The sequence below is a fragment of the Python bivittatus genome, unplaced genomic scaffold, assembly GCF_059951505.1.
Source record: "Python bivittatus isolate LINGU-HERP-01145 unplaced genomic scaffold, Pbiv_v1 ctg000080_np1212, whole genome shotgun sequence".
In the NCBI taxonomy this organism is placed as follows: Eukaryota; Metazoa; Chordata; class Lepidosauria; order Squamata; family Pythonidae; genus Python; species Python bivittatus.
Genome location: NW_028277035.1, coordinates 84,963,940 through 84,990,114, shown reverse-complemented (window position 1 = coordinate 84,990,114; position 26,175 = coordinate 84,963,940). Strand labels below are relative to the sequence as shown.

At 41.8% G+C, this 26,175-nt stretch overlaps 1 protein-coding gene across 1 annotated transcript; it reads right to left on the bottom strand.

Annotated features, from left to right (window-relative positions):
* Positions 1 to 577: 577 nt before the first annotated feature.
* Positions 578 to 14,818, bottom strand: LOC103066701 (monoacylglycerol lipase ABHD6-like). The gene is made up of 8 exons (XM_007437005.3): positions 14,706 to 14,818; positions 11,942 to 12,098; positions 11,007 to 11,120; positions 9,418 to 9,550; positions 7,009 to 7,166; positions 4,180 to 4,234; positions 2,441 to 2,541; positions 578 to 754 (listed from the first exon to the last, which is right to left on the bottom strand). Exons 1-8 carry the CDS (start codon positions 14,816 to 14,818, stop codon positions 578 to 580), a joined length of 1,008 nt encoding a protein of 335 aa, XP_007437067.2.
* Between the last annotated feature and the right edge of the window lie 11,357 nt (positions 14,819 to 26,175).

The following is a 26,175-nucleotide window of genomic DNA, read 5'->3' as shown; positions in this document are numbered from 1 at the left end:
CCTTTTGCTGATTAATCAATATTTGAAAAAAAAGAAAAGAAAGTGGCAGTTCAACCTTGATGCCAGTATCTTAAAGAAGCCATCTTCACTAGCTGTAACTGGGAGATCATATATCTGGCAAATATCTGTGTACAATGAAAAACAGTTGAGTGAACTCATGGCTGTCTTTCTCCATATTCATATGTACAATTCCTATTTATTAAGTCATCATCTTTATTATATTTTGCAAAGTCACATAAGCAAAAATGTAGACTTTCCTCCCAATATTTATAGCCTGAATTCCAACAACAGAGGAAAGAGAATTGGAGTGAAGAGGAGACAAACAAATGTAGCTTCATGGACTGAAGCAACAATCCTACACACAGAAGTGCAAGTTTCATTAGAAAGTTGGATCAATTCTCGATCAGTCTTCCTGGAACGGTGTTGCAAAGCTTTGTTTTCACTAGATCCTCACCTCCCCTGCTGCCTACCAAATATCTTGGGTTGAAGTTCCTGTTGTACCAGCCAGAGAAGTCAATTCAGGACTGTTGATGGGGCAGACCATGCACGTCTCCAGCCATCTGACACTTCCTGAGACTCAGGCCACCTTCTTATGCTTGGCTGAGTCACAGACCGATTTGTAGAATTCCAAGAGGAGCCGCGCGGATGTCCTGGGCCTCTCGAGGGCTATGAAATGTCCACATTTTTCTAGCCGATGCACTTGGGAATTAGGAATGGCAGCTGCCAAGATTTCTGCACCCAAAGAGTCAAAGACCTACACAACAAAGAAACAATGCATTCCTTCCCATCACAACTGAAATATTTTAAGGGGTATACAGAAAAAAATCTCCTGACTTGAATGTGCCACCTTACATTTGTTCTTGAAGCAACATTCAGGACACAAGCCTTCAACAGTAGCTGTTTCACACAGCATCCCTATTCTCTGATGTTTGGCGTGTGATGCCTTGAATTGTTTAGCCAGGTTACATGTGAGTTCTGTTAAGATACAAAGGTCAACTGCGCTGACACAACAGTCATCAATGGCTGCTGCCATGCGCACATTGATGTCTGTATTTAACTTTTGGCAGTAGTACTCATTTGGTTTGTGCACTTGAATTAAATTTGTATGGCTATAAAAAGTATGATCTGAGATCCCACAAAGTGGGTGAGGCCAAGGGAATCAGCGCTTTATGTGTGCCTGGGGGAGGGGAGTTTTGGACAGATGGTTAAGGGACTTTAAATCCTTATCCCTTGAAACCTCCCCCTTCTTATGGAACTTTTATATTCCTGTACCTTTTCTTTGTTACACTTTCACACCTTTTATGCTGTAAGAGGAAAAGCTTCTCACCTCTCCATGTATTACTCATAGCCTTCTTGGGCTGTAGTAACAGAGAAACCTATCTCCATTATTTTTTTCCTTCTTGTGTCTCTACCCTTGAATTTCCCTCCCTGCTCTTCCAGTGTTATTCAATGCAACCTCAGAACCAATAGATTTGTAATGGACTGGCTATACCCCGTGAGGCTCTAGGGAGGGGCTGGTCTCAGCCTCTTCATCTTCTCATGGTCCTGCTGCAGGCTGAGGAAGCACTTGCCCTGAAACCTCTCCTGGAAGGCTCCCCCTCCCTCCGGATAACCTTGATCCTCCATTCCAGTATCCTCCTCGCACATGCCTTCCATAACAAGATCTTTCTCTAACCACTGAAGACATTAAGAATTTCAGATGGAACTCAACTAAGATTGACTTCTACTTGACCACAAGTATACATTATTTGAAAGTCTTCTGGTTCACAGTCCTCACAAGATTTTTGTTAAGTGCCTATGACTCTAAAAGTGCTGTGAATCCTTGTGTTTAGCATTGTTCTTAGCTGCTCTTAATAGGTCAACCTCTTGACCACTATGGCTCATCAAGATATTCCCTCTGCCATCATTTCTATACCCTTTCTATACTCTTTCCTTTGTTTGGATTTGCCCTACTGATTTTATGATAAACGAGTTTTTTATACATTTCTTCTGTACAATAAATGTATAAAAACCTGTATTAAAAGCTGTAGGAGGAAGGGTGTAGCAAAGTAGAAGGAAAAATAAAGTAGAATTGCCTTTCACCCTGTCTGCAGGTGCTGCTAATCTCCTTAACCCCCCAGAATAAGCCCTCACCCTGCCCTCTTTCAGAGGGTCTTACTCAACACACTGTGCAAAGTCCTCATGCTGGTAAAAATGGTTCAGTCTTCCTACTGTAGAAAGGTAGGCATACATTTCAAGCTGTTCCTTGTACTGGAAGACATCACCTCCCAGTATACAAGAACTAAGGCTTGTTTTCAAGTCAAGCATTTCCACCAGCAACAATAAAACTGTCAGCAAGTGAAAAACCACAGCAATACAATTCCCCTTGCATGAACAGTTCTGTTGCCTGATTCTAAAATTACACACAGTGTGCACACACCCACACATAGTCCTCCCTTACCTTGTCCTCCTTTCCCCAAATGATCTGGGTGGGAGCTTTGATTTTCTTCATGTTGTCATGGAGGCTGTACTTCGACTCAGTACTGGTGAGGTCCAGAAAACCTTTCCGAATAAAAGGAAGCAGAATTGGGTTGTTTCTTTCCATTCCCAATAAGCAGTTACACCTGACATGTGATTTTCCTGTTTATGGTCTTCAGTTTTCTTTTTCTTAGGAATAACAGGATGAGTAAATTTGATTAAGGAACATTCCACTGGAGGAGTAACTTGAACCCTTTGGTCTCCTACTTGCCTGATTAAATGCCATCCCTGCAGCCTCTCCAGGTTGCATCTCTCTAGATGTAGTTGGACAGCAGCTCCTGGAATCCTCAGCCAGTGGGGATTGTGTTGACTGGGCATTAGGGGGGTTATATTCCTAACGCCCTTGGAGGGCTTGTAAACTGGGAAAGGCTGCCCCATTGTGATTACAAAGGAGAACTGGACTCCAGAGTTTCTGGCAGGCATAAGGAATAACCCTATTTGTAGCCTTCAAAATCTGGTAGACAAAGGGGGCACTTGGAAACCACTTATTGGCTTGATTTGTATGACATTCTTAATTTGCTTACTGAATTAACCCATTTTCTGGGTTTTCAGAATACATTAAAGCATAAATCAGTAAAATGGACCAGGTTCATAGAACCAGCTACACCCCTCAAAATTAATCAAACCAAACTTAGTATATGGTGCAAATCCAGCCACTAGGAGTTTAACAGACTTACGTGCATTTTGCAATCCAGGCAGTATATCCTCTACTGGTATAATAATCCCCACACTATTTTGCACCCTCCCCGCCCCAACAGAAAGTTGAAAAAATAATTATGAAAAAGGCCCAAGACTATGTCAGTTAACTGGATAGCTCTCTGAAAACAGAATGGAACAGGATCAAGTCTGGTGTGAGTGGAGAAGCTGGTTAAAAAAAAGGATGAGTCTAGAAATGGGTTGGATGTAGCCAAGCACTGCACAGAAAAGAGAATCTAGAAAAAATGGTTCACTGTATCCCTGTGGAAGAGGCATCTGGGCTTCCGATAGCCTGCTATTCTTAAGCCTTCTGCCCTCCTGGCCATGAGGCCCACAATGGAGCTGCTCAAGGGAGTTGAAAACCAGTCCAGTCAACATTCTTTTTCTATCTGGTTATTTTCCAGCTCAACAGAATGTTGGAAATAATATTTTGTATGGAGTGGGACCTAGTCTGTTAGCACAATAACTCTTCAAAACCCGAACCGAATGGGATCAAATCTGGAGTAGCAGAAGAAACTGGCAAAAGAAACCTTGAAAATACTGTAAACTGGATCAGACTGGTGGCTGGAGAGGAAAAAAGTCCTGAAATGTTTGGGCAATGGCATTGTCTCAGGATGTCAGAGACACTCTCATTGCAAGCTGCCCTCTCTCCTGTGATGTGATCCAGAACAGAGCTGCTATTAAGGGATGGAAAGAAATCAGAAGCCATGTTTAGCCCACTTTCCCTACCTTATTAAAAAATGTATAGTAAAATAGGCCCACATTTTCCCAGTATGTCAGTCTTTTTCAAGGATTTTAGGAAACAGAAATGTCCACATCTGAAACAAACACAGTGAAAATGCACTGACTGAAGAGCTGATTGTGGCTGCAGCTCCCTGGATGGGTTCTCTTGATGTTAAATGTAAGTTTGCCCCCCTAAAATGTGGGGAGTAGCCCAGTGTGGTCCATGCTGTGCCTTGTACTTACACATTACAAAAAACATCTTATGTGGTCTTCGATCCGCAAGGTATCTCTTTAGGAACTAAAGTTGAAGGGAGAAAGCACAAATCAGAAACAATGCAGTGTTAAAATTTGCTGTGCCATTTTTCAACAGTTTCTCGATTTTATTCTTAGATTATGTGTGCAGCTGCAGAAGGATACTACAGCTGGGGCTTTTCTATTATATGTCTTCCTATTGTTTGGAGGCATCTGTAGCTGCCCCACTGAAAAATCCCCATGGGAGGAGTATGATATCTTTCCCTGGGGAGTGAATTAAAACGTGAAGAGTCAAGGATCTAGGAGCCTATTCTCAACCTTGATGATGTCAAAATGATGGAAGGGTTGTGCAATACCACAATGCATGTGCTTTTTCATCCTTGCCTTGTGACATCACATGCAAGTACATAAAGGGTAGAGTTTGCATCACAACCTCATGACTTGTGTTTCAGTTGCCCTCCCCCTGTAGATGCTTATGGCCAGGGAGCCAGGATATTTACACTCACATCCTTGGCCAGCTCAGAATTAAAAAAAGCAAGAACACTTAATTCTATCTGTGAATGTACTTCACTTCACTGAAATTCTTTTGTCTTTTGAAAGAAAATTTGAAAGCAAATTCTCTGTCTAACTGAATGAGAACTGGTAGAAAAAATACACTGCAGTTCCTTTCTGAAGGCAGGAAAATAAATGATAGATAGATAGATAGATAGATAGATAGATAGATAGATAGATAGATAGATAGATGGATGATAGGTAGGTTTTATTACAGTCACAGATCAGAGTTCAAAATAAAACATGTTAAAAATAAGAGTAAAGAAACAAAACAAGATAAGAATGTTACAACTGGTGGCAGATTCATCAGTGGGTAGTCAGAATGTGTCTAATTTTACAGGCAGTATCGTAGAATTTGGCTACGTTCAAGGAAATTAAGTCACACTGACAGTTATCACATAAAAATGATCAGAATTTCCCAGATGTTTTACCAGATGGGGAGTTATAAAGTGGGTCCTAGGATCCTCACAGAGAGTGCAACATAACAAAACATGAGCTGCAGTTTCAACAGCGCTTTGTCTGCAGGGGCAGAGACTTGGCTCGTAGGGGACTTTTTTGTATTTGGTCTCTAAAACTACTGTGGAGAGAGCGCTGAAGCATGCTAAAGTTAGTGCTCTTCAGAATTTGGAGATGGTTCTGTGATGTAAATATCTTACTGGTTTGGAAAAGGAGGCTTGACTGTTTAGATATATTTAGTTACCGGTAGTCCCCGGGTTAAGAATGCCCGGTTTATGGATGACCCATAATTAAGAACGGAGCCAATCGTAGCAAAATTTGAGCTAAATACACAATGATTTGAGTTAAATACAAAGAGGTTTGAGTTCAATACACAATGCTTCTTATACACTATTATACAATAATACTGTTCTGGCTTACATACAAATTCGACTTAAGGACAGACTTTGAGAATGGAATTTATTCTTAAACTGGGGGCTACCGGTATGTATTTCATGGAGTTGGAGACTCCCAACAATATTAGTTGATATCTGTATATATTAGTTGAAGACAGTTTGGAGTGATGGATTCAGGCCTGTTCATATTAACTAAGCAGCAATGGGCAAATGGTAGGATCCAAATTGCATCAGTAGATGATGATGAAGATGAAAGAGGGGGAAAGGGCCTTGGGAGAAATGGTTATTGTTTGTGATGCATACACTGGCACTTTAAATCAATAAGGGGAGTGAAAAATTAAACAGATAGTCCTCAGAGTCTGAGGTTTTAATTTTCAGCCACCTCACTGAATGATGTCTTTTGTGGCTATAGTAGAAAATTAACACACACACTTTCTAGCCTTAGTTTGATAATGCCTAACAATGGTAAGATTGTTCTAAGATTTGGTAGCAGCCCTTGGTAGTGCTCAAACATCCTGAAAAATCCTGATGCCAGAAGCGTTGTCCAAAGTATCAAATCCATGAGCAACTGGGCATTGGGAAAAACCTGAAGCAGCAAATATCAGATGGAAAGTTTTATCCTCTATGTAGTCTCTACATTTATCTGGTGAGTGGCTGCCAACCTGAGTAGACAATATTGATCTAGATGGGCCTCTAGCAGCAAAATAGAAATGGGGCAATTGCATCCATTCTGCTGAAGGACCTATTTCATTAGGTCTTGAGCCCTGTATTGTTTTCATTCCTGTTTTGTGAGAACTATTAATTGTAAGAACTGATATCATCATGGTGTTGCCTAGGTTAATGGCTACCCTCAGCCACAAAAGCTCCCTGAGTGACTTTAAGTCATCACTCTCTCTCCGCCCAATCTACCTCACAGGATTATTATTGTGGTGAAAATGGGAGGCAGGAGTTTAATGTACCTATTTTGAGTTCCTGAGGAAATGTAAGGTATGAATCTAACTAATGAACAAACTATGAACAATAGTGAATAAGGCCAGAATGTATTTTCTTCTTATCTTTGGCTATCTCTTCCTTCCTTTTTCTTTTTCTTGTATCTCTTAAACTGTCAACCTGTAGGCAGGTTATGTCCCAGCAGCTCTGGAATCCCTTTCTTGGGGGGGAAAAAAACCAGAGTAAATGTGCCAGGAAGGAAGGAAGGAAGGGAGGGAGAGAGAGAGGGAGGAGGGAAGGGAGGATCCACGCATCTCTTTTCCAGTTCTAGAATTTGAGATATATTTATCCTTTTCTCCCTTCCATCTCAAATTTTAACCTTGTGTCCTTCCTGGCCATCTTTTAAAAGAACCTGAGGAGAAATGGGAGATGTTATTATAAGACACTGAGTTAGAGAACAGCAGTCTAGGAAAGGTCAGATCTTCACCTGCATCTTTAAAAAGCTGGGTTGGTATAAGCAAAGTTTAATGATGTTTTCTGTTTCTTGCTCGGTAACTGAAACAAGAGCATTGTCAGCAGGTTCCTTAGAGAAAACTAGCTTTTGTAACCAAACAAACAGCTCACTTTGTTTTGGAATCTTGAGACCTAAAAACAGGGTGAGAATGCAGAATATATCAAACAAGAAAATTACTACCCCTCCAGAACAAAAATAGCAGGAATCTTAAAATATACATAAATAATACTAAAAACACATTAAAGGTTAAGTAATTTCATTTATCAATATCCTCAGCTGGTAAAACTGGAATGACTGTTGGTTAAAAGATTTGAGGAGAGCCAGTTAGATATCGTGGTTAAAGGCACCAGGCTAGAAAGCAGGAGACCTGGAGTTCTAGTCCTGCCTTGGGCATGAAGCCAGCTGGGGGACCTTGGGCCAGTCCCTCTCTCTCAGCCCTAGGCAGGAGGAGGAGGCAAGGACAAACCACTTCTGAAATCTTGCCAAGAAAATGTCAGGAACTAGTCCAGGCGGTCACCAGGGTTGTAGTAAGTAGGCCGTAGGAAGGATGAGTCAGATGTGTAGGTGAATAGGGAGATAAGGTAATTGGATCAGTGGATGAGATAAAGTAAAACTTGCAAGGATATTGGAATTGGGGACTTTCCAAAGGGAGACCGGGAGGTAACCCTGAAGAGGAGATAAGAAGAAACAAAACTTACAGTTTGGAAAAAATGTAAGCATGTGGAATCATGGTGCCAAAACATCCTGACTTATGGGTGGGAAGACAACTAGGGACTCTGCTAAACGAGGACAGGGTTGGCCCAAGAGATCAAACCTGAACAAAATAACTGGGAAAAGGGGAAGGAAGTGATTATATAGCAAAGCAAGCTGAGGAGATGAAAAGAAATCAGAGATTTAAAGTGAGGCAGAAAGATTACTTAAGAGTCAGGCAGCTAAGGAAGATAAAAAAGAAGAGACAAAGTGTTCCAGTTAGGTGAATGAGTGAAAGAAATACAGTAGTACTTTGAGTAAGAGGTACAGGGAGAATCAACAAGGTTTCCCTCGCCCTGCTACTGTGCCTGCCTGCAGCTTGGGTTCAAGGCAGGTGGATCAGCTAGCAAGATTTAGCTATAAGGGAACAATCTAACAATCCATGGTTAGCTGGGGAATTCTGGGGTTGAAGTCCACACATCTTAAAGTTGCCAAGGTTGAGAAACACTGATCTAATGGGTCAGTGAAAAAAGGACTGAGGCCACAAGAGCAAGGTCTCCCCAGTGTATGAGGGCTGGGAGATGCCGAGGAGCCAGCAAGGAGGTCCAAGAGAGTTCATGGAATCAGAAGTGAGATGTTTTTCAAGGCAATTGTCGCTGAGCATCCTTGCCACATGAACTGTGTGACTGTGTTGCGTATGTCTATGTGGTTGAGAATATAATCACCTGTTCAAGGAAACTATCAGGTTGGGTGAGGAAGCCTCTGGATGCCACAATCCCAGCCCACTGAGTTCAGTAATTGTGTGTGAGAGGAAAATTATTAGTACCCTTCTATATGTTTTAATGTTAGTTTTGATTGCATTTAATAAAGCCAAGTTAGCTAAATTGTGGCCTTTGGGGCAATGACAGGAAATAAGTAAACTTGCAAGACTAAGCAAACTTATTGATGGGAACAGACGTGACGGGGACGAATAGAACAGGAAAGGATGGTAAAATTAGCACCAAGGAAGTTATGGTTCAGTTGCTAAACCTAGGAGTCACGTCTGTGGTTTGTGGTTTTTAAGGATAAAAGGGATTGCATCTGAGGGGGTCGGTGCCACACGGCTAAGCTGTCTTACCTGACCGCTTGCTCGTGATGGTCGGCATTGCAATGTGAATCTAAGTAAGTACCTTGTATGCTATTGGTTGAATTTTACTTGCTTATTGAGCTAACATTTAATAAAGCTGTTAGAACTTTGAAGTGACTTATGTTTTAGGGTGTGTCTGCCTCCCGTGTTTAACGTGGTTTTTTCCCTGGCATGTGTTATGTTATATTTGTTCAAGATCTGGTATAAATAAATCTGGTAGAAGATCAGTTACTTTTTTAATGGGTCTTATTGGATCTGGGAGGTGCACTCCTTGCTGGTTGAAAAGTCTGTAATAGGCTTGGTTGAAACTCTTTGAACGGTAATTAAAAAACAAACCTAATGCAAGTCGGTCCCTTGCTAACAGTTTTTGAATTCAGGTCTAGCCACTGGGTTAAAAATGGGGCTACCCAGAAACAGCAACAGAGAAATGCATGAAGAGGTATTGTACCTGATGAGAGAAACCATGTCCTAAACAGCCCATCAAGTTCTCTTTTTATAGTCTAGAGTCTGGGCCAAGCATTCTGGCCTTTTCCTTCAGAGTTCATTCACGCCATGTAGACACTTACCAGCTGGGCAAAGGAGGGCTAAGGAGGAGACGTGGCTTGGATAGAGAGCTGCGTAAACCCCAGCAACCATGCCTCCCGTGGACATGCCAACCAGGTGGAAAGGTTTGTGGTTCAGGCCAGCACACTCGACAAACTGAAACGAGCATTGGGAACAAAGTGACTGTGGCTGTGTTTTCATGATATGCTTACCCATCCTTACCCATTCTTTCTGGAAATAATTGCACAACATACTGAACCATAAACTAATCGCATGGGCTGAGTTCACCCTGCCAGGTAGGGTAAAACATTGCTCGGGATTCTGTGATTCAGTGTGTCATGCAGATCGCTGTTTCTATGGCTGACGCAGCACCATCTGACATGACAAGAACATCATCAAGTAGTGAGAACAAGACCAGATCAAACCTTAATTAAAGAGGGAACCGTGGTAATATAATGCATTTCTTAAAGAAAGCAATTTGGTTATACAGTATAAGCCTGTATAACAGTGTTGATGCTTCCAAAACATGCAAAACGTATCTGATAGGGATAATGATGAAACAAAAGTCACAGTTGAGAAAATCTGCTACAGCCCTTCTATTAAGGGGTTCACAAGATAAGATTAATATCAAATACCTGAAAGCTTTCCCTCTGCAGGACAGTGCTCAAGACTGACTAGAATTCTTGTACATGGGAGTTGATTTGCAGTCCCAGTTTATGACATGCCAATATTGCACAAATCAGCAAGTGTTGGGGGAACAAACTTTTCATCACAATGGGCCCAGGCATATTTTTCTAGGATTGTCACAAGATGCCCAGTCCCCAAGAAGAGGCCAAGAATTTTCAATTCACAAAAAGGGATATGCATAGCATCACACAGCATCAGACTGAAGTAATCCTAAGTAAACCCCAAGTTTCCATTGAGAGTAGTAAGGGTGATAAGGAGCATGCCAGTGTGATGGGTCCAATGTTGGACTTGGCTGGAGAGATTGGGGTCCACTTCTTTAACTATCTCTGAAGTTCATTAGGCACCCATGGGCAAATCATAACTGGAGCCTATTTTTCCTTGGACTGTTTTGAGGTTAAAGCTGGGCAATCTATACCCCAGGAGGAAGCACTGAATAGGAATGAAAATAATACAGTTTAAATACCATGCAATGCAGAGCAACTTCACACATCTGTGAGACTTTTGAATGGATTGATTGTAAGGTATGGGGTTTCCCTTATAAGCACCTTTAATAAAAAGATTCCTGCTAGATGGCAACATCTAACCAACTTTGGTCCATCTTGGAAAGCTAAGCAGGCTAATATTAGGAATATCTGATCCGAAGCTGAACTAGGAGTGACAAAGTAAAAACTAAAACTGTTCTGGAAGGAGGCACTGGCAAAACTCTTTTTTTTGTCTCCAAGAAATCAAATAGACACATCCATGAAGTCACTAGGACTCATGCTTAACTCAAACTACATTTTTAATACAAAGAACAGACAGCTTTATATATTTTTCACTGCGTAGTAAAAATATGGGTTTATATTTATGTCTCATCCCTCCCCACCTTCCCTGTTGGCTGTCTTCAAAGAAAATGCATCACATCGCAGCTGAAGAAAGGCCCTACCTGGTGTAGCCTTTTAGCCTGAGCATCTGCTGTGTGACTTTCTGCCAGCAAGCAAGTGGTGCCCCCATGACCTGGCAGATCAAGGCAGATCAAGTGGAGGTCCTTAGGAAAGTCCTATGGGGAAATGGTTTTGCTTGTGAATCCGAGGAATCAAAGGAAGAATAACTGGCTCTCCTCACTGCCAAAAGGAGCAGAGAGGAAAGGTTGCTCCTGGTCCCAGAACCAGATCCAGTTCTCTTTTGCCCCCCACCCCACCCCCATCTTTTCCCCCTCTTCAACTGCTGTCACCAAATGATGTGTTTTGGAAAGCACCGAGCATGCTCACAACACATTGATTTATTTGGGGAGATGGTTACCTCTCTTTGGCTTTCACTCCCTTGCTAGCTGTTCCACCAGGACATGTTAGGATACTCTGTAATTCAGGAGTAGCACCTACTGATATTTTTTTAAAGAATTAATAGCTCAAAGCTCATAAGATCAGCAAACTGCACAGGTTCTGAGTTTCCCAGTCCACTTTATCCATAGTGGCAGATAGCTGGTTCTCAGCTACCCCCACAAAGATAAAGAAGCAGAAAAACGGGTAGAACCTTAGATGTGGACATCGGCAGGGGCCATCCTAGCTGGGAACTCTGGAGATGGTCCTCATATTTGGCAGATGACCAGAGAGGGGCAGGCTGTACTAGACAGCCAGGACACATAGCACCCACAGCTTTCTCCTTGGACATTGAGATGCTGCTCCCTCTTCCACACATCCCACTCTCTCTAATAGCAAGGGGGATTGGGGGCTGTAGGCAGATGGGAGATGGGGAACTGCTCTGGCTCATTTCCTTTAAAAGGAACTAGGCTTGAGCAAGAGTACAGTAGGTTTCTTCTCTGGCATCAAGAACCCGAGGCCAGACCAGCACCACCCAGGCTAGAATAAAAGGAAGACTTACTTGGATGATATTTAACCACATGTCTTTGTTGAGTGAGAATCCATGAAGCATCAGCACAGATGGCTGGCATCCGGGCTCCCCTCGGGTGAAGTAGCTGAACCGGTAGCCCTCCTTATCGAGGTACTTCACTTTCACACCCGTTTTCAGATGCTTGCTCCTGAAAGTAGGGAGAACAGTATGGGAGGGTGATGGGAATTTTGTGAAGGAGGCATATTTTGGAGTGACTTCCATTCCAAGCTTGGTCTGTGGTACGTGGAAGAGGTTAGAAAAGCTGTTGTAGGGCTTGTAGAATGGTATGAGGTTAGGGATGGGGAACGTGGGGAGGGTGCAGCACCAAAACCCATAAAGCAGCCCAGAACCTCAGCACGAGGAATTGCCAGCTTACGCCTGAGAGAGAAGAGCAGGGTGGAACTGGGAGTGACTAGGAGAGAGTTGAGTCTTTGTGCCTTTCTGTCCTGCTGGGATGAAATGCTGTCCACCCATCCTTGATTCGGCTAAAAACAATTCTAGGGTGACATTTGCAGTTCCTATTGCCAACCCTTATCATGCCTCTGTTGCATTTGCTCCCAGTCACTACCAGTCCCCTCATTTCCCTCCATGGTAATGGGGGACAAAGCCTTTACACACCCTGAGGCTGCCTTTAGACAGTGTTGGAATAAGGGAGAATAGACTGCGTGAGCCCTGATACAGCCAACGATGACCAAAGGCCATCTCATCCATGGGCTGGGGTTGAAGTGAAGACATTAGGGTAATACGGGAAAAAAACAAAAAACAAAATGAGTTGGCAGAGCCTCTTTGTGCAAGGAAGGAGAAGGCTCTGAAAATTACTGTAGGTCTCACTCCTACAAGAGAGAGCAGGAGACATCCTAAGATTGTTTACTAAAGGTTTCGTAGCCTCAGGATTTAAGGAAGAGTAAGGAAGTTGACCTTGATGGAGATATGCAAGGACCATTTCCTAAGCAAAGGGGGCCGAAACATTTTTTAAGTTCTGAGAAACAAGATAACATTTGGAAGTGGCTCAAACAGGTATCTCCCTGATTGGGAGGGGGGAGGAGGTACAGCACAATCAGTCATGGCCCAGGACTCCGACTCTGAATCTGACTCTGAAGAAGTTGCTCCAGCTGAACCTGTGGAATGTCAGCCTCAGGGCAGACAAAGCCAAGAATCAGCTGAGGCTGATCAAGCACAGGTGTCACCTGAACAGCTGGAGCAGTCAGATGATGATGACATAAGGCTTCCAAGTCCCCCGAGTAGGACAGAGAGCTGAGCAAAGATGTTCATTGAGACTCCTTGCTAGCAAGGGAGTAAGTCTCTTGGTTAAAGACAGCTGGTTGCAGCCTGATTTAACAGGCAGCTCTGACCCATGTCCCCTTGTTGGAAACAACCGTCTGATTTCCTGCTCTGGTGTGCTATTCCTCTGGATCCTGCTGGTGAAACTCTGACCTTGGACTGGCTGACAAACCTCATTTGGTTCTCTGAACTTTGGATTGGATTTTGACTGCTCTTCCGCCTGCTCCTGCTGACGCGGAAACCACCCAGGCAAGCCTTCTTTCCAGGAGACTTTCTGATTTACATTTCTTCCCTTATCAGCTATAAATTGCTTTCCTCACCTAGCAACTGTGTGAGTTGAGACCTGAAACAGGACATTCTGTTATTATACCCATTCTCAATAAAAGTAGTTATAGACTTCCTGTGGAGTTGATTTCCTGATCCTGGTCTACCTAATGGGGCTGACACATTCTCTATGCCTGGGAATGCTGGCAGCTGTGGACAGTCACAGCTGGCCTCTCTGAGCGAGTGGCTATTCAAGGTCAGACTTCCTAGTGCTCACCTTTCCTCTTTTAAGAGTCCTTTTGCTGGTGGTGGTTCAAAGGACCTTTCTCCACATAAGCCCAATAGCACCATAAATGCGCCCTGGAATATTCTTTGCCAACACATCTTCATGATGTTGTCTTGATCTTGTCCTCAGTCCATAAGTTTCTTTTTTCTCTCTTTTCCTTTCTGCCACTCGACTCCCAATGACTCTGGGTATGAGGCATCAATGAGATCTAAACCACTAGCACTTTCCCTCTTATTCTGACAGTGTTTGAGGGAAGCCTGAAGATACATAGATCTCTTAGGCTATGGGCTCTTCCTCACAAAGCTGCATTAATGTGCTTTTCTCCAGATCCTGAGTTGGCAGAAAAATATCCTGGCGTAATTTGCATGGCAGTGCTCTGACCACTGAGCTCTAAACTCCATCACTAATATGGCTTGTGAGTGGTTCCACCTGTACAACCTCACTGTGGAACATTTAAGGTCACTGACTGGTGGATTTCCTGGTGTTGCTTCCCCTTCCGTCCAGCATCAGCATCACCTTAAAAGCAGGGTGGGCTTGGGTGAGTGTAAGTGGGTTGTTGAGATGGAGACTTAGCCTCCTTTCAAGCTGCCCAGGTGACAGATGGCAGGTGCAGAGATGCTTCAGACCAGACTATTTCTGAGGACAGAGTCTACTTCTGAAAGACTGGTAGACCCATGTCCAAAAAATAGTCCAGCTGACGGGTGAAGGAGGTGTGTGTTGGGGGAGGGGGAAGCAGGAGGAAGCTTGCATGGTGTTTTAAGACAGATCACTCCCACTTCATCCCAGCCTGTTGATTACTTCACCAACATGTCATCTGAGCTATTTTTGGACAAGACTTTAGAAGACTGGTAGATTAGTACACAATACCTAAGCAATGATCTAACTGACCAACTTTGTCATATATTTTGTAAGAAATATGCTTACCAAATCATGATCCTGAATATTAGTGAGAGCAGCCGATTATATTTTGAGACAAAGACATTTATTAAGATGGCTAACGCGCCATGTATGATCATTCTGACCATGTTGTAATCCATGCTTGTCAGTTAAGGTACTTCTTTGTTGCCTGCACACAATCAAAGGATAAGACAATTTGAAACACAAATATATGTGGCCTCGTGATGTTAGATCCAGTTAACCAATGACTCAGATAGATAAAAGTAAGGATTTAATTATACTGTCTAGTTAATGATACCATAGTTAGGGTGATGGCCAATAACCCGGATGACCTCATTATAAATTATGCACATTCATGAAGGATTAAGTTATAGTAACATAACATGATCATTCATATTATAAGCAGTATGATGGATTTCAGCTACTAGGGCCCCTTTAAAGTAACTGGAATGACTTCTTTACAGAGTGAACAAATACCCTGTGGATTTGCAACCACAAAACATGTAGCTTGGATAGCTTTTGAAAGAAATGTCAAATATATTTATGGGGTACACAACAGGTACAAGTCACATGACCAACCAATTACTGAGGTTTAGCCAGAAAAGCTCTTTTTCTACAAGCATGCTCTCATTTTTATAAGCATATGGGGAAAATGAATATTTCAAGTTGAAACACAGATGAAGAGATATTAGGTAAATATCAGCCACGGTACTGTATCTAACCGTGTAGCAGCTTTGAACAATGGAAGGTTGCATTCATGACTAAGAGGAGCCACACCCCACACCCGATAAGTTCCTTAGCAAACTAGATCATCCTCTAGATTTGGATGAACAGGATGAGTCCTGTTTAAGCTACAGTATAATCAAAGGTTCAAATACAGAACTTACTACCATCCTTTAAAGATACATGTCTCTGGGAAAAAATGTTTTAAATACAGTTTTCTCTCTTAAAACTTGCAACTGCCAGCAGTGCTCTGTAGCCCAGAAAGTCCACAACAATAGAATCAGACACAAAAAAGGCTTTCATATTTTCCCCGTAAATCAGGTCTCTTGCTTTGGAAATCCCTTAAGTAGAACCTTTTTGAAGGTGGCATCATATTCAGAGCAATATTTCCTGAAATATGCAGCCCCAAACCATATTGGGGTACTCTGTAACTGACCCTGTTTGATACAGCTTTATTCTCTATTCTCTTGATGCTCCTTCCTATAACTTAATCTGTATGATCTTTATGATAACATATTCATGATACAATTTATTTTGATTTAGGCAATAATTTCCTATGACATATTATATAACCATGGCTACAATTCTATAGTTACTCTCCTGAGAATAAGCCTTGCTGAATATAAGGGTGCTTACTGTTGAGTAAACATATATAAGACTATATTATAGATCCATCACTTTTCTCTTGTGCAGGAAATGTATATTTTTTAAATGTGGAGATACTATATCAATTTAGTATAGTTACCCATGATTGAATCCTAGGCTGGACTTTTGGACAGTTCAGAGAGTTATGTTTCTGTGATGGAATGTATCTGTGAGGAGGAGAGTGATGTGGGAGATCAAGGCTGTTAAAAACTTCCATCATACTCTCTTCCATGAGGCTGTACTTCTAATGTTAGAAGAAGGAGGAGAAGGAGAAGGAGAAGGAGAAGGAGAAGGAGAAGGAGAAGGAGAAGGAGAAGGAGAAGGAGAAGGAGAAGGAGAAGGAGAAGGAGAAGGAGAAGGAGAAGGAGAAGGAGAAGGAGAAGGAGAAGAAGAAGTACTAATACTAATACTAATAATGTTCTGCAATTCTGGAATGGATCAGGGGAAGCTTTGTAACCAATACTTTCCCAGATCTTCAGTTCCTGAGTCAGGGGAAGTTAGTAAATGACTCCATGTACTGGTCTCCAATAATTCACTCTACCGTTTCTACTGGGAGGGTCTTTAAAGGTGAGGGGCAGAAGCAAATCTTTCTCATCCTTATTTTTATCCTGCACTGGATTTCTTGGAGCCTCTGACATCAGACCCCTTCATGGATCACTGCCTTGTCGTGGCAAAGGGGCTTGCATAACTCAGTGAAGCCATGAGCTATACCGTGCAGGGCCACCCAAGACGGACAGCTCATGACAGAGAGTTCTGACAAAATGTAGTCCACTGGAGAAGGAAATGGCAACCCATTCCAGTATCCTTGCCAAGAAAACCCCATGGACAATGTTAAAAGGCTAAAAGATATGATGCCGGAAGATGAGCCCCTCAAGTCGGAAGGTGTCCAATATGCTATTGGGGAAGAGTGGAGGGCAATTCCAAGTAGCTCCGGAAAGAGTGAAGTGGCTAGGCCAAAGCCGAAAGGACGTTCAGCTGTGGATGTATCTGGAAGCGAAAAGAAGGTCCGATGCTGTAAAGAACAATATTGTATAGGTACCTGGAATGTAAGATCTATGAACCAAGGCAAGCTGGATGTGGTCAAACATGAGATGACATACTGTGGGCAAGAAACCCTTAGAAGAAATGGAGTTGCACTCATAGTCAATAAGAGAGTGGGAAAGGCAGTAATGGGGTACAACCTCAAAAACGACTGAATGATCTCAGTGCGTATCTAAGGCAAACCATTCAACATCACAGTCATCCAGGTCTATGCCCAACCACTGATGCCGAAGAAGCTGAAGTTGACCGGTTCTATGAAGACCTACAACACCTTCTAGAACTAGCACCAAAAAAAGATGTCCTTTTCATCATAGGGGATTGGAATGCTAAAGTAGGAAGTCAAGGAGTAATCGGAATAACAGGCAAGTTTGGCCTTGGAGTACAAAATGAAGCAGGGCAAAGGCTAATAGAGTTCTGTCAAGAGAACAAGCTAGTCATAGCAAACACTCTTTTCCAACAACACAAGAGATGACTCTACACATGGACATCACCAGATGGTCAATACCGAAACCAGATTGATTATATACTTTGCAGCCAAAGATGGAGAAGACAGCAAAAACAAGACCAGGAGCTGACTGTGGCTCAAATCATGAGCTTCTTACTGCAAAATTTAGGCTTAAATTGAAGAACGTAGGGAAACCCACTAGACCACTCAGGTATGGTTTCCTTGTGAGTACACAGTGAAGGTGATGAATAGATTTAGAGGATTAGATTTGGTAGACAGAGTGCCTGAAGAACTATGGACGGAGGTCCATAACATTGTACAGGAGGCAGCAACTAAAACCATCCCAAAGAAAAAGAAATGCAAGAAAGCAAAATGGCTGTCTGATGAGGCTTTACAAATAGCTGTGGAAAGAAGGAATGCAAAAAGCAAGGGTGAAAGGGAAAGATATAAGCAACTGAATGCAGATTTCCAGAGAATAGCAAGGAGAAATAAGAAGGCCTTCTTAAATGAACAGTGCAAAGAAATTGAGGAAAACAATAAAATGGGGAAGACTAGAGATCTCTTCAAGAAAATTGGAGATATCAAAGGAACGTTTAGTGCAAAGATGAACATGATAAAGGACAAAAAAGGCAGGGACCTAGCAGAAGCAGGAGAGATTAAGAAGAGGTGGCAAGAATACACAGAAGAACTATACAAGAAAGATCTTAATGTCCCTGATGTCCATGCTGGTGTGGTCACTGACCTTGAGCCAGACATCCTAGAGAGTGAAGTCAAATGGGCCTTAGGAAGCATTGCTAACAACAAAGCTAGTGGAGATGACAGTATTCCAGCTGAGTTATTTAAAATACTAAAAGATGATGCTGTTAAAGTGCTGCACTCAATATGCCAGCAAGTTTGGAAAACGCAACAGTGGCCACGGGATTGGAAAAGGTCAGTTTATGTTCCAATTCCAAAGAAGGGCAATGCCAAAGAATGCTCAAACTATCACACAATTGCACTCATTTCACATGCTAGCAAGGTTATGCTCAAAATCCTACAAGCTAGGCTTCAGCAATACATGAACCGAGAACTACCAGATGTACAAGCTGGGTTTCGAAGAGGCAGAGGAACTAAAGATCAAATCGCCAACATTCACTGGATCATGGAGAAAGCACGAGAGTTCCAGAAAAATATCTACTTCTGCTTCATTGACTATGCAAAAGCCTTTGACTGTGTGGATCACAACAAACTGTGGCAAATTCTTAAAGAGATGGGAGTACCAGACCACCTTACCTGTCTCCTGAGAAATCTGTATGCGGGCCAAGAAGCAACAGTTAGAACCGGTCATGGAACAACCGATTGGTTCAAAATAGGGAAAGGTGTACGACAAGGCTGTATACTGTCACCCTGCTTGTTTAACCTATATGCAGAGTACATCATGAGAAATGCCAGGCTGGAAGAATCACAAGCTGGAATTAAGATTGCAGGGAGAATCATCAATAACCTCAGATATGCAGACGATACCACCCTAATGGCAGAAAGTGAAGAAGAACTAAAGAGCTTCTTGATGAGGGTGAAGGAGGAGAGTACGAAAGCTGGCTTGAAACTCAACATTAAAAAAAATAAGATCATGGCATCTAGACCCATCTGGCAAATAGAAGGGGTAGACTTCATTTATTTGGGACGGAGACTGCAGCTATGAAATTAAAAGATGCTTGTTCCTTGGGAGAAAAGCTATGGCAAACCTAGATAGCATATTAAAAAGCAGAGACGTCACCTTCCCAACAAAGATCCACATAGTCAAAGCTATGGTTTTTCCAGTAGTAATGTATGGCTGTGAAACCTGGACCATAAAGAAGGCTGAGCGCCAAAGAATTGATGCCTTTGAACTGTGGTGCTGGAGAAGACTCTTAAGAGTCCCCTGGACTGCTAGGAGGTCAAACCAGTCAATCTTAAAGGAAATCAACCCTGACTGCTCATTGGAAGGATTGATAATGAAGCTCAAGCTCAGATACTTTAGTCACCTAATGCGAAGAGAGGACTCTTTGGAAAAGACCCTGATGCTGGGAAAGATGGAAGGCAAAAGGAGAAGAGGACGGCAGAGGATGAGATGGTTAGATAGCATCACTGAAGCAATGAGCATGAAACTGAGCAAACTCAGGGAGGCAGTGAAGGACAGGAAGCCCTGGCGCAATATGGTTCATGGGGTCACGAAGAGTCGGACACGACTTAACGACTGGACAACAACAGCAACTGACATCAGACAACTCCAAGAACAGCATATATTTGCTTGCTAACATTTTAGACATTTCAGAATCATATTTACTGTTTTCTGTTCAAAGGGTTTTCTCTCCAAGGTCAAGTTTATAGAAGTTAAGGGAAAACCACACTAGTTTGTTGCAGAAGTACTTCTCAGCATGCAGTACTGATTGGCCTGAATCTGCTCTACCAATAACCCAGACCCACATTCTATCTTTTAGCAATTTTAATGTGGACGGTTTTTGCAAATATATCATGAAAGAAAGAAACGTTTAACATGCCTGTTCCTCTTAAACACATTGGAGAAGTCTAACCAGCTCAATTAGCTTTTACAATTTTTCTTGCTTTAAAAAAGATACAGCAAATCAAAAGCTGGCAAATAAAATAAACTACTATAATATAAGAGGAAGAGCTGGGCATCATGTCGATTCATGTTATTCATACACAATGAATAACATTTACTTTGTCTTAATAGGTCGCTTAGCCTTTTCTTCTCCATTCACATACTTGAGTTATGATAACATACAGAAATCCTGTTAGCTTTAATGGTACTTCCTTACAGCAATACTTGTATAGGATTGTAAACAACAGACACAAACAGATATTTAGAGTCTCTCTGGGAAATTCTCTGATATATATTATATTATTATTATTATTATTATTATTATTATTATTATTATTATTAAGCCTTACCTGAGATGTGTAAGTATGATGGGTGTCCAGTGTTTCTTTTTTGCTTCTGTTGCAGTTGTTGGTGATCTGTATTTTGAAGTGGGATGGAAGTCTTTCAAAACTACCTTGGTTATGTGAAGGTGTTAGGACAACCAATTCTTCCTCCCACATCTGGAGTCTTTGGAAACTGGCTTTTGGAGCTTGGTTAGTTGCCGATTTCATCCCTCTGGCACCTTGAAAACATGATAAATTCTGTGATGAAATGTTATGGGCTTTTGATAAGGGAAAGTCTGCTAACCAGGACTCATAGAGTCATAGGGTTGGGAGGCACCTTGAAGGTCTTCTAGTCCAACCCACCCCCAAGGGCATTTGATCCCAGCACATCTTCTGCTGCAAAGAGAGTGGGAGACAAAATGGACAAAGTGTCCCATGAATACTCTGGAAAAAATATTTCTCCCTGGCTTTCAGGACTTAATGACATATTGTGGAACAACCAATGGAACTGTTTCGGTCCATTCCTATTGTCCTTTCCTTTTAATGTCCTTGTTAACAAAACTTGCTGTCTCCTTGTCCCTACTCCTCTTCTGGTAACATAGAATAGGGAGCAAGGGCAGGCATTCCAAAGGATATTGATGTCATGTCACTGGAATTTAATTTAATTTAATTTGATTTGATTTGATTTGATTTGATTTGATTTAATTTAATTTAATTTAATTTAATTTAATTTAATGAACAGATATGTAAAAGCACAACCAAAAAGAAAGAGGGAAAAAATGAAATGGGGAGAAGAAAAGAAAGGAGATTCATAGGCTGTGTGAAACTGAGCAAGAATTTACAAAGTAACAGTAGATTAATAATACACATAAGGTGATCTTAACTGTTATTGAAATCAGACCAGTGATCAATAATTAACAAAAGTAGCCAATGTACTAAAATCATCATAAAAACGAACAATTAATAAGGAATGTCTATCGAATGTAAGAGAATCAATCCTTGTTATAACAAAATGGGCAAGATTTAATGTTTTAAAGCCTTATGTTAAGAGAAACCCAAATTTTGCATGTAGAACAAGCCCATGTGCAGAACTATTAAATTCTGTGTCAGACTTGCTTTTTAAATACAAAGTTATTCTGGACATCATAGTCCTACATAATATCCTACAACTTAGTCTGCTATTCTTCTTAAAAAAGGGAATTATGTGTGATTTCCAGTACATATGTAAAATATCCTGCAATATACAAAGCCAAACTCCATACACATTGTTGAATGTTTGATTTAATGTTACTCAGCAGTAAAAGAGTTGGCATGAAAGAAAATTTAAGATTTAAGGTTTGTTTCATTCTGTACTAAATCATATTCCAGATTTGTTGAGCATTATGACATTGCCAGCAAGTATGAAAAAAGTAATGGTCTAACCTGAATATTGTACTTTCAAAAAAAACATTGGGTAATATACTAGCGATAAAGCATCTTGTACCAGTTTTCTCTGCTATTTGTCATAACTTTAATATTCATCTTTAATTGGTATCCCCATTGATGCATATTAACTATCTTGTGTAAATTCTGCATCCATTTAGTCATATAATCTTTGACTTGTTCAATCTCTGAATCTCATTTCAATAACAATGTGTAAATAAGCCTTGACAAGTGTTCTGAGTTTTGTGCTATAAGCTTTTCAAATTCAGTCAAGTCTCTGAGTATTCCACCTTGTTTTCATCATTCTTTTTGGAATATCCTACTTATTGAAACCAGTGAGATGGTTCTGATACTGCAGGGAGAGGGTTTTGAAAGAGGTTCTTTGTTTTGTTAATGATTAAGTCTTGCAGTCTACATGAATTATTATCTCTCTACTGGTCCATTTTTTTTGTACATTCACCTTCAAGGAAAAAATAGCTAATATCGAAGCAAGGAACATTATGTTCAGATTAATTCTTTTTTTGTGTTTACTTTTAGCATGTGATTTATAATGAAGTATTCTCTTATAGACTGTACACTTCTATTTGTATCCAAATAAAGATATTTACGAAAACCTTCTGGGAATCCTGTTTCTTCTTCTGAAGAAACCAGCTACTATATGTAGTGATATAATCCAGTTTAAATAACAGGTTTGATAATATCATTTGGGTTTTGGTACTACCAGTCCACCTTGTTCTTTCGTGCCTTGCAAAATCCTAATTTAATCCTTGGTCTTTTGTTTGACCAAATACAATTGATTATTAGTCTCTGCCACTCATTTAATATGTTTCTTCAATTCTTAATGGAATCATTAGAAATGGAAATTTTTGAATAGAATAACTTGAATTGAATTGAATAAATTGAATAGCTTTAAATTAAATTGAATACACTGAACTGAATAAATTTAAATTACGTTGAATAGAATGAATTGAATTGAATTATATGAAAACATCTTATTCTTCCCTGGTGTCTTTCCAGACAGGTCTGCCCCAGACATTCAGCAAGCCTGAGGCTTGTCACTTCTCATTATATCTTATACTGTGTAACTTTTTACACAAATGAAAAGAAAAGGCCCCTCAAATAAGGAAAGTGAGGGATCAAAGCCTGAGTTCTCTTCTCCTTCTATCTTCTTATGCTCATCTGCTGCATCTGTCTGAGATCATTCCTGCTACCTTAGGATGGTGGATAATCTGAAGCTGAACGGTGTTAGGCTGGAAGGATATTTATGAATTTAATTTAGAGGCCACCCAAATCCACAGTGAATCTGGTGGCTGACATTTAAAGAAGAGTAGAAAACAACAAAAGAAGGAAAAAAGGCCATGTACATTTGGACAGACCGCACTATGTGTACTATCATGAAGTTCTGCACATTTTCTTTTGAAATATTCAAAAGAAATCTTCCATGTTCAAATGTTTAGTTTCCAGATGCCTTCACAATTTTACTGTCACTCAATACTTGCTCATATTCAACCAACAGTCCTTTTGGTTCATCTTTCTTGCCAGTCCACGTAAAACCAAGGTTGCTAATGCTCTGATCGTATTTCCATTTGTTTAGGTGTGCTTGAGCTTCATTTCCCCAGACTTGCGTTGTGGATGTCAGAAACTGGCAAAACAGCCTCAGAAGAAGCAGCCACACCAGCTGAACTGGAATTTGTTTTGCTTTCTCTATTCCATCTTTTCTTGTATCACCTGCAGTTGTACCAGTTTGTAACCCATGATCAATCTCTGGAAAAATATCTATTAGGCCTAATTAAAACAAAAACAAAACAAAAACAATACGTGCATACTAAAGGTGTAAGTCTAGGATGGGTGTTGGTGGCATGGAATTTTTCCGCTGTGAATGCTTGGCTGGAAGAATTTAGGTGTCCATCCTCCTCCTCCTCCCTCCCTGCCTCCTTTGCCACATAATTCTCAAGCATGTTTACTCCAGGGGAGGACCACTCCAAAAGAGACGTGAGAGACACAATGCACCAGTACCGTCCTACATTTCTTCATTAATCCCCGCATGGCTCAGTGGGACTTACTCCTCAGTAGGTGTGTACAGGATGTCCCCCTTGATTATTAAGCAGACTTCTCTGCTTAAGCACACATGTGTGCTCACAAGTACTGTTTGCAACATGGAAAGTGAAGAGAGGGAGGGAGGGACCTCCACAACTGCTGTTTTGTGCTAAACAAGATAGAAATGTTTGGCTGGTGTGGGTCTTCTGGGCTGTATGGCCGTGTTCTGGAAGTTTTGTTTCCTAACGTTTTGCCAGCATCTGTGACCAGCATCTTCAGAGGGCAGGAGCACAGACAGGAGCAGTTCTCTCAGAGATACTGGACAACACCAACAGCCACTATACCAGGCTATACCGGGAAGCCATTGAGATTCACAAACACCAGCACAGTTTCAATAAAAAAGAGGAGAGTCTAAAAATCAACAAAACCTGGCTACCAATCCTGAAAAATACAGCTTGCAAAAGGTCAATGAACTCAGCTCCACCACCAGAAGGTGTGAACAATTCACACAATGAACATGCTAATCACCCTCAGCAGCCACTCGTTAACAACTCAATAGAAGAAAAAACCCTGCCTAACCCCCAGGAAGATACACACATATTCAGACACCAAAACAAGCAGCCACTCGTTAACCCAACCCCCCCCCCCACCCCCTTCAGGTACCCTCGCTGATCTCTATAAATACCCAAAAAGGGTCACATCATCCTGGGCACAGAGAGAACTGCTCCTGTCTGTGCTCCCGCCCTCTGAAGATGCCGATCACTGATGCTGGTGAAACGTTAGGAAACAAAACTTCCAGAACATGGCCATACAGCCCGGAAGACCCACACCAGCCATCGTATTCTGGCCGTGAAAGCCTTTGACAATACTTAGAAATGTTTGTTTGGGTTTGGGAGCAGGCAGGGAGGAAGGTTTTGTGCATGGGCACACGGCAAGGGAAAGGCCGCCAGCTGCTTCCTGTGTGGAGCACTTCAAATGCTGATGCCATTCAGCCAGTGAGGGGGGAAAGCAGATGTCTGAGGAGGGAGTGGATAGCTAAGTGTGCACTGGAAACTAGTGTGTTGGGAGTTGGGGTCTTCCCCCTTAGTTCCTGGCAGAGAATTTTTCTTTTCTCATTCAAGTCCTTGTAGAAACCGCTCTACCATTCCAAGATGAATCCGATGGACTGGCATCTCCTGCTCTAGTCTTAGCATATACCGTATGTGACTCGGTTAGTGACTGCCTCAGACAGCAGCCGTTCATACTTACAACAGTGATGAAAAAGCAACTTTGCAACCTATGCCTGCATTGACAACCTTCACAGTGTCTCTCTCTCTCAGTCATGTTTCACAACTGCCATTAGTCAGTATGCATTGTCCTGCGCCTGACCCGGTTTTTTCTCCCTCCCTCCCTCCTTCCCTCCCACTCGCTGAGCAGAGAGATTGCCTCAACAAGCAATCTCTTCCAGAGCTGCTTTTCCCCATAGTGCAGAGCACCCGAAAAAGTGCTAAGGGCAAGTTCAGAAGATCAGCTCTGTGACTTTAATTAGTTGATCTGAACACTCCTATGCAGGCATAGTTCAGACCTTAATCAGTTTCACACTAAGGCTTTTGTTTCCCTCCTAAGAGGCCGAGCTAGGCAAACAGCTGGCCCTCGTCTATTCCTTCTGATGTCCATTCCCCCATGCCTGCTTACTCTCTTGTAATCCCTTCCTCTTCAATGAACGTATACTGCCCAGAGTCTCCTGTGGTGAGATGGGCAGCTATATAAATTGATTGCATAAATAAATAAATGTAAATATAAATGTCAATTCCCTTCTTGCTAATTATTCCAACACCAGGGTGAGCATTCCCAAGGGTGGGGGAGTGGGGAAAAAGGGCTATAAGATTTGCCCTTTTACCTGGCTTCTTTACGAGTCGAGTTTCCCTGCCGTTTGGGCTCCCCTGCTGTTTGGGGTTGTATCCTTCTGACGCTGTAAATCGTAAGCACAGATGTCATCACGTGATTTTTCACTTAGCGATTGCTTCACTTAATGACTGAGTTGCCCATCCAAGTGTGGTCCCTAAACAAGGACTACCTGCATGAAAACTTGTTTGAGCTGGGCTCAGATCTTGGTGATCACACAGACATGTCCATGTAGTTTTCTTGACAGCAATGCCTACCGAGTGGTTTTCTTGTCATTGCACATGTTGAATCCACCTCTTGGAGAGAATAGCAATATGGCAGCTGGAGAGGCTAAGTGGGGGCCACTAAGAAGTCTCTGGTTGTGTGTGTAGAAACTCCCAATAAGCACCTCTCTTT

Bases quoted from the DNA above. Each gene is read 5' to 3' on its own strand.
- LOC103066701 (XM_007437005.3), bottom strand. From the start codon at position 14,818: ATGGATTACAACATGGTCAGAATGATCATACATGGCGCGTTAGCCATC. The intron at 11,121-11,941 runs GTAAGTCTTCCT...ATTTCCCCATAG, and splicing joins TGTGGTTAAATATCATCCAA to GACTTTCCTAAGGACCTCCA. The intron at 9,551-11,006 runs GTAGGGCCTTTC...TGCTCGTTTCAG, and splicing joins AGGCTAAAAGGCTACACCAG to TTTGTCGAGTGTGCTGGCCT.